Below are 12,383 nucleotides of genomic sequence, written 5' to 3' on the forward strand. Positions count from 1 at the left end.
ATGTAGGGAAGCCACGATAGCAGGGGTGGAGATCATGGGATCGACAGCAGTAAGGGTGCTATGAGCAGCAAATAAGTGGATAGGGGAACCATCATTGAGAAGACACAAATCAAGGTCCACAATGAGTTGGCCAATGACAAGGCCCCAACCTGTTAAAGTGGCACTCTCCCACAGTGGGTGGTGGGCACACAAATCCCCAAGGACAAGAAACAGGGGCAGGAGTTGCTGGATTAAGGTAGACAGTTCAGCATAAGGAAGTGGCCTACCAGGAGGGAGGTAGACATTGGAACGGTGATTGCCTGAGTTGTTTTCACTCTAACCACTATTGCTTCCAGGTTGGTACATAGGGGGATCCAATCACTAATGACATCAGAGCAAACCAATGCGCAGACCTCCACCTCCCCCCCTCCCCCCCCCCCCTATCCTGATGAAACAGGATGCAGAATAGGTGGTGACAAGACGTATTTCTGGTAGGTGATGATAGTATCTGTCGCAATTCCACTGGATGATCATGTGGCAAGAGTTCGCATTAGACATAAAGAAGCCGAGTGGCGGTCATGTCACTCGGTCAGTGGTCATCGCCGACAAGGATGGGGTGACAACCATAAAGAAGATATCAGACTCAGGTTGCATGGGGGCAGATGGCACCTCCAGGGACACTGGGCAGGCTGTGTCTTGGGAATTTTGTACCTTCTACTTCTCTTTCAAGGGTGGAGGAGGTCAGGGCACAGAAGGAGTACAGGTGTCTGCAAGATCTGAAACCGAAAGAGAGTGGGTGACCTTGGGATGTGCAGATAGTGCGTGTCATAGCTGAGTGGTGGTAGGAGACTTCTGGCTTGAGAGATGCCATGGAGAGGGGTCCCGAGGGGGAGCCCAATCACCAGCAGGTGCCAAAGAAGGGGGGGCACTTCTTCGGCCAGGGAGGGGAGTGTCTCCTGGGCGGGAGGTCATGGAAACTGCAGGGAAGGGGGAGGGTAGAGGGTGATGGGGCTGGGGTAAGGAAGAGGTAGGAGGGGGGAAGGATGTAACAAGGGAAAAGTTGAAGATAGTGAAACTGGATGGTGTCTCTCATACTTTAGGTGAGCCTTAGTGTAAGACAGGCGATCTAGGGACTTGTACTCTTGGATCTTCTTTTCCCTCTTGTAAGCTGGGCAATCCGGCGAGCGAGGGTAGTGGCAGTCATGACAATTGATACACACAGATGGTGGAACACAGGGGCTTGCTCACAGAATGGGTGTCCACAGTCACCACATAAAGGGTCTGCCGTAGAGCAGGAAGCCTATGCCCAAAATGCAAGCACTGAAAGCACCTCATGGGTGGTGGAACATACCGCTTCAAGTCACATCTGTAACACATAACTTTGACCTTTTCTGGGAGGGTCTCTCCCTTGAAAGCCAGAATGAAGGTACTGTATCAATGCGGTTGTCCTTGCTACACTTCTGCACACGTCGAATAAAATGAATGCTGCAGCACTCCAGATTAACCTGGAGTTCCCCATCAGTTTGCAGAATGAGGTCCCTATGAAAAATCACTCCCTGGAGATATTCCGAGATTGGTGAGGAGTAATAGATGCTGGGACATTGTTAAGATGATCACAGGCATGAAGAGCTGCAAACTGGTCAGCAGAAGAAGCTTTGGTCAGCAAGGAGCCTGGCAGCATCTTACTAAGGGACTCCACTTGACTAAACCTGTCCTCAATATTTTCCATAAAAAACAATGGCTTTGTGGTAGTGAATGTGTCCCCATCTGTCCTAGTATAGATGAGGCAGTGGGAAAAGTGTTTCATCCTAGGACAGCGAGCCTGGCCCTCCTCTCATGCTGTAGCCAGGGAAGGGATGGCTGCCAGGTCGTATGAAGTCGTATTCAATGATCCTTCACCATTCGAAGAGATGGCCATTTGAGAATGGCCAGATTTTTGCAGATTGATATGCTTCATGCACCAAGCATCTGCCCTGATACCACCCACTATGATCAGGGGCACCACCCCCTATGTTCAGGGGCTCCACCTAGCTAGAGCAAGGGCCACCTGGCATGGCTGCCGTCTCTGAGAGTTCCAATGCTCCAAGAAGACCAGCAAACACTCCTTGGCATACATGGGGAGGGAACAGCTCAGGTACCAGTAATTTGATTCCTGTATTGTCCGGGGGCTCAGCCATATGGGTACATAACAGCACCACCCCGTGGATTGGCTACACATGCTGGTGACCTAGCAGGGTGGAAGTAGGCTACAGTGGGAAGGGAAAGGTGAAGGAAGGAAGGAGAGGAATCCACACCATAGATGCTAGGGAAGGAGTTCTTCCTAACATGGGTCACATTAAAAATAGAAAATTTAGCAATGGAGGTCAAACCTCAAGCAGGGACCTAAATGCTAAAAGGATGAAAGAACAGACTGAAGGAACAAAATTGCAAGGAATACAGGAAACCAAGTCGATAGCCACCAGTCTATATAAATCAGAACTTTGACAGAGGGGAAGGAGGGGGCACTGGGGAAGGAGCGAGGGTAGGAAGGGAAGGCAGGGTGAAGAAAATGCAGCCAGGGAAGGAAGAATTGCCTGCAATAGCTCTGGGACCCATATGTGCCATGAACAAACTCACAAAAGAACCATGAGCTCCCTGGGGGGCCTGCTGAGGAGCATCGCAGTTCTGAGTCCATGGATAAACCATGAAACTCCACTGCACTGCGCGCCACACACAAACAGACCCAACCAGTGGGCAGATCAGTGAGACTAGATCCGATGGGAAGGGCCTGCACATTAGTGGGAAGCAAATGGCTTCAGATCAGCAGGGCCAATCCATTACAGTTACCCGCAAAAATGACCTCTGGTTTTGGCCCATCATGGAAATCCATTCATGTGGCCAGCAATTCACACACCACAGACAGCATGTTGATGAAATGGGACCACGGTGGTCAATCCATGCAACAGATAACTTGTTCAAATACTCTGAGAATCAATAATAATGAGGATAGGTAGGAACTCATTGTGAAGATGATTGCTGAACCACAGACAGGTGTGTAGAAAAGACAATCACATCCTCACAACTAAATATTCAGCCATAGCTTTTGTCAGAAAATGAGAGCACGCGCACTTTCACACAATCACTCAGACACAACTCAGGCTCACATGACCACTGGCTTCGGATGTTGCCTCTACAGTCTCTGAGAATCAGATTGAAACAAACCACTCCTGATGACTCCCAGCTTCTTTTTGGCAGCTGCTAGGCTAGTCATGAGAAGCGATGGCAGCACTGACTGCAAGCTGAGGGGAGTGATGCAAAGGGGAGAAGCAGTAGGAATGAGGGAGTAGGTAAGCAGCACATGTACTCAGCTGCATCCAGCCAGTGACACCTCAGTAACTAAACCATTTCATCTATTGAGACAAAAAGTAGATTTTTCCAGTGTTTTTTATTTTTTTTTTCAAATTTACCCGCTATTTCCCTGATTTCCCTGACTGTTTGAAATTCCCTGATATTCCCTGATTTCCAGAACCTGTGGCAACTCTGCCAATATCTCTAAAGCCTATGGCCTTACCGCTATTGAACACTAACTTTCCCAATGCCTGATGGATTCCAAACAAACCACCTCCAGCCTAGTCAGCATGACTAACTATATCCTCACCCACAATTTCTTATCCTTTGAAGGCATTACCTACATACAAAGCCAGGGTATGGCTATGGGCACCCACATGTCACTATTCTATGCCAACCTATTCATGGGACATCTAGAGGAATCCTTCAAATGGCTCTGAGCACTATGGGACTGAACATCTATGGTCATCAGTCCCCTAGAACTTAGAACTACTTAAACCTAACTAACCTAAGGACAGCACACAACACCCAGCCATCACGAGGCAGAGAAAATCCCTGACCCCGCCGGGAATCGAACCCGGGAACCCGGGCGTGGGAAGCGAGAACGCTACCGCACGACCACGAGATGCGGGCAGGAATCCTTCCTAAATACCCAAACCCCTCACCTGGTTTAGATTCATTGATGATATCTTTGTGCTCTGGATCAAGGATGGTGACACCCTATCCAAATTCCTCCAGAACCTCGACACCTTCTCCTCCATTTACTTCACCTGGTATTACTCAAGCCATCAAGCTACCTTCTTTGATGTTGACCTCCATCTCAAAGATGGCTATATGAGTACCTCTGTCCATATCAAAACCTACCAACCACCAGAAATACCTCCATTTGAACAGCTGCCACCCATTCCATACCAAGAAGTCCATTCCATACAGCCTAGCCACCTGTGGCCGTCACATCTGTAGTGAGAAGCAGTCTCTCTTGAAATATACCAAGGGTCTCACTGAGGTCCTTACAGCTTGTAATTACCCTCCCAAGCTTGTACAAAACAGATCTCCCATGCCTTATCTTTCCAGTAACTTGACACCTCCCAAAGCCCCACAGTCCAGCCACATAGGAGCATTCCCTTCAAGACTCAGTAACACCCAGGACTGGAGCAACTGAATTACATTCTCCATCAGGGTTTTGACTACCTCTTGTTGTACCTTAAAATGAGAAATATCCTGCCCACTATCCTTCTTACTCCTCCCATATGGTATTCTACTGCCCACCAAGCCTACACAATATCCTCATCCATCCCTACACAACCCCTGCTCCCTATCCCTTTCCTCATGGCTCATACCTCTGCAATAGATCTAGATACAAGACCCATCCTATACATCCCTCCCACCACCACCACCTACTCCAGTCCTGTCACAAACATCACCCATCCCATCAAAGACAGGCTACCTGCGAAACCAGTAATGAGATCTAAGATGCAACCACTGTGGTGCATTCTACGTGGGCATGACAACCAACAAGCTGTCTGTCTGACTGAAAGGCCACCAACAAACTGTGACCAAGAAACAACTGGACCATCCTGTTGCTGAGGATGCAGCCCAACATAACATCCTTCATTTCAATGACTGCTTCTCAGTCTGTGCCAGCTGGATCCTTCCCACCAACACCAGCTTTTGCGAACTGCGAAGTTGGGAGCTCTCTCTGCAATATATCGTACGTTCCTATAATCCTCTTGGTCTCAACCTTTGCGAATCATCATCCTTACCCGTCTAGCCCCTTTCCTGTTCCCATTCCAGCACTGCACAGTCCTGAACTCCACCAATGCACCCAGTCATTTTACTTCTCTCCTTCTCCGCCTCTGTCTAGCCTCCCGACTTCACCTAGCTGCCCCACTCTCCACCTCATCCCTGCATGCTGCCCCTGCTATCCCTCCCCTTTCCCACCCCAGCCTCCTCCTTAACTCCACCCAGTTGCCTCTCCCCTAGTGCCCTGCTGCTCAGTCTGGCTCCAGCTGCCAGAGACTGTTGTCAGATGTATGTGAGTTGCTTTTTCATGAGTGTGTGCATGTGTTTATGTTGTCTAATTTTGACAAAGGCCTTGTTAGCCAAAAGCTAATTCTGTAATGGTTTTTTTATTGTGACTTTCTGTGACTCAGCATCTCTGCTTTATGTTGAGCAGCAACTATCCTTTTCATTATACTGTTACAGTCTGGATTACATTGTTTCTGTTTTGCTCTGGCTACATTCTCAACTGAAGGAATGATTAGCTATCATAACAATTATGTAAAAATGTAAGAAAGCTTGTCACCCATCATTATCTGTTCTCAAGAAGAAATTCATAGTAAACAGCAGTATAGTTTGCTTACCTACATTTTTACTTAGAATAATCATTTTTCTTTATTGTACTACATATTAACACCTTATGACAGAACAGCTTGGGTAAATGGATTTATACTGGGAATAAATATCATACAATACGTGATGGAGGTTATGTTTTTAGTGTTCTACACATTAAGGTCTTTCTTATTCTGTTCATGTACAGAATGAGAGAATAATCTTTGTGTATGTGACTCTGTTTAAACTGGTATTAGTCAAAGTTTAACGTAAAGATTACTTCAGGAGGGGTATGCAGGGGCTCAAAACTTTGATTTCTACTCGAAATTTTTCTAATTATGTTTCTGTAAAATACATGAATAATCCACTTAAAATTTTTCAGCAGTTCTGAAGAATTTTCCCATGATTCTATGACACACATAGTATACTGTTCTTATTTGTATCCCATCACATGTTCAGTGAGTTTAGCATAACATGGATCATATTCTCTTCAGTGATATCTTGCTTTGCAGCATTTTGTTTTACACAAGACAGGATACATGTTGATGTATTGTTACTATGAGATATTTCCATGAGATGAGTAACACAATTTGTCATTAAATTCTGTTGTTATCTCAGCTGGCACTTCCAAAAAATTACTGAGGCTTACTCAATCACAAAATGCAACAGGATGTAGTAGGTGCTCCAGTAGTCTACTGGTTGAGGTGATAACTCTTAAAAATAGAAAATTCAGGTTCTAGTGTGAACCTGGCTCCCAGGTCTGAATTTCAGCTGGGAATAAGTTTTCAAATGTTACAAAATATTTTTTGTAATGGCTTTTATTATTTTATCAATAACCCGTAAGGTAGTAGTGCCATGTACAGGACGGTTTTTAGTGTTTGCTGAGCTGTAGGTCAAAGCTATACCTTGTCAAGACTTTTATAAGCGTTTTAGGAGCTTGGGCTACCACACAAAGGTGAAAGTAATAGGATAGTAGGAATATGGAATTTGAGTGTAGGTGCTGTAGGCATCACAGGTAATTGGAGGACAATTCTACTGGTAATTAAGTGTGATAGTTGGATCAACCAATGTAATTGATCTGAATTGGAAATAATGTGAGAGGATTTTAAGCAGTATTGTAAGCTGTAAATTATGGGCATTCACAATTTTCACTGTAGGAAGAGTACATCCTTTTCTCCATATTGTGGTTGTGAGGCATAGGGGTAACCTGATGAGTTATAGATAACAGAAGCTCTTGAATCCAGCATATTATGCTGATGGAGAGGCAGAAGAAGTTATTACTTACCAAAAGTTCTCACTGACTAAATCCAACACTGTAAATAAAAAAAGAAGACAAATAGGTATCAAAGTAGTTGAGTGACTGAGCAAACAATTTTTTGAGAAAATTTGTGCAAATATGAAGTACTTGTTCTTGGTAGTTTTCAGACAGAGTTCTTAAAACTGAATAGTGCAAAACTTGCATTTGCCACTTATGATCCTGTTCCTGGTCACTTAAAATCTGCTTCAGTGACTATAGTGTAATTGGGAAACATTTGTACCATCCAACTTAGGTTTAGTATCTGATAGTGACACTGATATACCTTTTTAATAGGAGTAGTGCCAAGTAAAAAATTCACTTGCATGCAGGGCACTCTGAGCCTTATATTATATTCGAATCAATATTTGTTTCTATAATATTTGGCATTCACAGTACCAGCTTCATCAGAGGAACCAACTGAAAGTATTTACATAGTTAATTAAGGAGACATACAAAGCTAAAGCAGCTTAATAGCTATGTTTATTGGATGTGTTACATTTCCCAATAACATGAAACAAAAGTTGAGCGGATGGAAAAATTTCAATAAGAGGCTGTATAAAATACCTGTTCTTGAGGATCAATCATCAGAGGCCATCTACTGCCTTTAGTGACCATTATTGCATTTTCTGTTGAGACATTATCACGTGGCAATCCATAGACATTCCACTGTCTTATTTCAAATTGATCTGCCAGAACATTGATTAAACTGTGGAATATGAATGACAACAGTTAACGTTTCTATTGAAGTAATACATATTTCATATTAGTAGTACATACGATTTGATCTTTTGGTGATAAATTTGTCCTGGCATTAAAAAATCAAAGTGCCCTACTTTTACTGTAAATATGGAGTTTCATATGTTGAGTAAATTACACTCAGAGAGAAGTGAAGTACAAAAAAGATTACAAATGTAAAGAATCTGCCATAAAGTCATCACATTATATCCCATACAGAAAATGCAGCACAAAAAGCAAAATAAATATTAGGTAGAAAAATTAACTGTACATGTGTTTGATAATTATGTGGAATGTAATCTTGTTTGGACTTAGTTAGTCTTTGTTATAGATATAAGGAGTTTATATTCCTCACTCATGTATTATGTGATTCATACACCCTTTAGTAATGTGGAATTAGCTTATTATTTTCTACAACCAATGGATGTGCATTTATACATTCATTCGTCCACTTAGAATGAAAACTTTCAAGGCCATAAAAGTGTCAAACAACACATCAACAACACATAGATACTTAGTATAATGTACTAAATTAAAAGGAAAGTTGCTATACAGATGGGTGCTGCTGATGTTAAATCTACGTCTATGCTCTGCAAACCACTATGAAGTGCATGGCAACAGGTACTTCTGACTCTACAATGTATTACGGATTCTTCCTGTTCCCTTCGTGGTGGACTGTGGGAGGAAGGACTGCTTAAATGCCTCTGGGCAGATTGTAATTAGTGTAACATTTCCTTTGGGAGCTGTAGTGTACTTCTGGATTCTTCACTTAATACTGGTTCTTGAAATTTTGCTAGTAGGCTTCTACCATCTATCTTCAAGTGTGTGCTGGTTCAGTTTTACTTGTTGTTTTTCCATGACCTCCACATCCATTGGAAGGCTGGAGTCGAGGGGATCTGCCAACCCTCAAGCCAGAACCTTCGAATACGGGTGGAAGTGACCCACACGAAGAGGCCCCCGCGTCCCACCACCGGAGCCCAGGACAGAACGGGCGACAAGCTGTCGAACTCCGGACCCAGGTCCACCTCGGGAGGGGCAAGACCCAGTGGTGGGGACGATGGGGAAGGGACAACCACAGGTGAACCAGCCTCCTGAGAAACCGGGCCTGCGAGGGGGGCCGGCTCTCGCTGGGGCATCTCTGACAATGGCGATGCAGGTGCTGGAGCTACTGGAAGTTGCCAAGGCTGAGAACCATTGCAGTGCAGCGGAGTCACAGTGTGGAGAGGCGGTAACGTCCCCTGAGAAACCAACATGGGTGCCAGCAATGGGGAAGCCGGTGTCCGAGAGGTCGGAGGGTGGGTGCCCAAAAGTGGATGTAGTTGATTTTGGTGACGACATACCACCTGGTCACCCGCCTGCAAGGTATAGAGCCGGCGGCCATTTCGGCGCAGGACCACTGCCGGTATCCAACATGGATTGCGAGCAAACCCACGTGCCCAGACCGACATACCCAGTGGAAAGCCAGGTACTCCGTTTAGCCAAGACTGGCGAGGACCAGGCCGGAGGAGGTGCAGCAGAGTCCTAGGTTGGCGCCCGTGGAGGTGCTCTGCGGGGCTGTGTTCTCCCATTGGTGTGGTCCGGTATGCCGTCAGAAAAACGTCAATGCCTCCTCCGCAGGAAATACGTGCACATACTTTTTCATCTGCATCTTAAATGTGCGCACCATGCGCTCGGCTTCCCCATTCGATTGTGGATGAAAGGGGGGAGAGCACACGTGCTGAATACGAAGTGCCTACAAAAATCCTGGAAGGTCTGCGAAATAAACTGCAGTCCATTGTCCGAGACCAGGGTGATTGGCAGACCTTCCACAGAAAAGATTTTTGCTAGTGCCTGGATTGCAACTTCTGAAGTGGTTGAGGAGCAGCGAACCACATATGGGAATCGGGAATAAGCATCAATGACAATGAGCCAAACGCCATTGAGAAATGGGCCCGCAAAATTGATATGAACACGTTCCCATGCTTGGGTTGCCGGCGGCCATGAAGAGAACGCTGCCCTGGGAGATGCCTGTTGGCTCGCACACTGGGAACAGGCGGCCACCAAGTGCTCAATTTCTCTGTCAATACCGGGTCAGTACACATGTCTGCGAGCCAAGGTTTTAGTACGGGAAACACCCTAGTGCCCCTCATGTAATAACGTGAGGACCGCCCTTCGTAAACTTGCAGGAACAACCACGCGAGGAGCTGTATCATCGGTAGCCAGAAGGAGAACTCCTTCCAAGACCGAGAGGCAGTCTCGTAGAATAAAATAATTATGAAGAGGGTCCGAGGCCCGGCCTAGAGGGCGGGATGACCACCCCTGCTGAACGAGGCGAACTACTTGCCGGAGAACCGGGTCAGCTGCCGTTTCCCTGGCGACTCGAGAACTAGTGATTGGGAAGCCATCAACGGCTTGGCGGGACGCCACATCCAAATGAAAACACATAATCTCCTCTCGATCAAACTTAGGATCCGGGCCCACCGGAAGATGGGAAAGAGCGTTGGCATTGGCATGCTGTCCGGTAGGGCGAAAATGAATGTCATAATGGTACTTAGAGAGGAACAAGGCCCAGCACTGTAGTCTGTGGGCCGCCCTATCCAGAATCTGAGAGGCGGGGTCAAATAACGATATTAACGGCTTATGGTCAGTGATAAACTGAAACTTCGTGCCATACAAGAAAGGGTGAAACTTGGTAACAGCGTAGACAATGGCCAAAGCCTCTTTTTCCACCTGGGAGTAATGGGCCTGCGTGGGACTAAGAGTTTTAGACGCAAACGCCAGTGGTTGCTCGGAACCATCTGCATTGCGATGGGCCAGGACCGCCCCCACCCCATACTGCGAAACATCTGTAGCCAGGACCAATGGCTTATGGAGGTCAAAAGTAGCCAATCAAAGCGCTGACGTGAGGAGGCCCTTCAACGAGGTGAACGCTCACTCACATGCAGGCGACCAATCACAAGGAACACCCTTGCGCAGAAGGCAGTACAGGGGGCAGGCTATGGTGGAAGCCCTCGGAATGAACCAGTGGTAATAGGCAATCTTGCCTAAAAAAGCTTGTAACTCCTTCAGCGAAGCGGGCCGAGGGAGGTCAACGATACCTTGGACCAAACTTCCTAGTGGCTGGATGCTGTGCTGAGAGATGGTGTAGCCCACATACTCAATGGACGGCTGGAAGAAGTTGACTTACGCAGGTTCCAACGCAAGCCCACAGACCTGAATGTGAGAAACAGGGTGCAAAGTTTGTGCAAGTGTTCCTTCGTGTTGCGGCCTGTGACAATTATGTCATCCAGGTAATCAATACAATGAGGGATTGTCTACGTGACGTGTTCAAGATAATGCTGGAATATCGCCGGGGGTCCTCATCAAGTGGTATCTGATGATAAGCCTCCGAAAGATCGATTTTCGAAAAATATTGGCCTCCCGCCATGGCGGAGAACAATTCATCAGCATGAGGCAAAGGATAGGTGTCCACCACCAATTGGGAATTAATGGTGGCCTTGAAATCGCCACAAAGATGTAATTTTCCCAAGGGCTTCCTGACAATAACGAGGGGCGAAGCCCACTCACTGGAAGAAATGGGAAGAACGACCCCTAGGGCTGTCAGCCGGTCTAGCTCTTCCTTTACCTGAGGGCGGAGAGCCAAGGGGATCTGCCTCATGCATAGAAAATGCGGGCGAGCCGACGCCATCAATGTTAAGTGAGCTCCAAAGTCTGAAACATGCCCCAGGCCCTCCCCAAAGATATCTGGAAAGTCTGAGATCAAAGATTCCAATGATTGATAGGGAATGTCTTCGGAGACCAACTGTATGGTGTCAGCGATAGAAAAACTGAAAGCTTGAAAGCCATCCAGGCCAAAAAGGTTAGCGGAGCTCGCATCACTGACAACAATAAAAGTAATAGGCTGAGTGACTGATTTGTAAGTCACGTCGGTAGTGAATTGACCCAGTAGGGGACTGAACTGTTTACCATAACCGCATAGATGCTGGTAAACTGGCGCCAATGGGGGCGACCCAAGGTCAGAATAAGTTTGTGCATTCAACAACGAAACTGCCGCCCCCATATCTACTTGCAGTTGTAACCGGCGTGACCGAACCGACACCTCGATAAAGAATTTGCGTGCCGATGCGTCGGGAGCCTGGCCCGATGAAACTTCCTGAATGTCAACGTCCATGTCCTCAGTACCTGCTTCCTTCAATTCTTTTGAGGCTGAGTGGCAAACTTTAGCACTGTGACCTTTTTTATTACATTTGTGACAAACGGCCCAACGCTGGGGGCACTCTGACCGATCGTGATGTATATAGCACGACGCACAGGACAGCAACAGGGGCCGGCGGCCGGAATTCTGTTTACGCGCCGTGCAGGAGCAGCCGTAATGGCCAGATTGTACCGCTAGCACGTCGTCCACCCCGGACGCAGTGGACGCGGCCGCACCGCTCTGAACTGCCGCGACGTCACACCACGCTTCCAACTGTTGACCTGAGGCATGAGAGACTTCATACGATTGAGCAATGGACAGGACTTCCTCGAGGGAAGTGTCTTCTAACTGCAGGGCCTGTTGCCGGACCTCCCTATCAGGGGCCGAACGAACAATGATGTCGCATACAATAACGTGGGCATATGACTCTCGCGACTGCTCCATGACAAAATGACACTTGCGACTAAGACGGTACAGGGTAGCGGCCCATGCCCGGTAAGACTGATGGGGCTGTTTCTTGCATTGATAGAACGCGACCCT

At 46.8% G+C, this 12,383-nt stretch overlaps 1 protein-coding gene across 1 annotated transcript in view; it reads right to left on the minus strand.

Annotated features, from left to right (window-relative positions):
- Window positions 1–12,383, minus strand: part of LOC126260454 (dynein axonemal heavy chain 6) — a 1,163,459-nt gene that overhangs the window by 330,408 nt on the left and 820,668 nt on the right. The window contains exon 86 of the mRNA XM_049957783.1: window positions 7,499–7,640. Within this exon, the coding sequence (XP_049813740.1) occupies window positions 7,499–7,640 (142 nt within the window). The remainder of the gene's footprint in view (window positions 1–7,498; window positions 7,641–12,383) is intronic.

The sequence above is a fragment of the Schistocerca nitens genome, chromosome 5 (assembly GCF_023898315.1).
Source record: "Schistocerca nitens isolate TAMUIC-IGC-003100 chromosome 5, iqSchNite1.1, whole genome shotgun sequence".
Classification (NCBI taxonomy): domain Eukaryota; kingdom Metazoa; phylum Arthropoda; class Insecta; order Orthoptera; family Acrididae; genus Schistocerca; species Schistocerca nitens.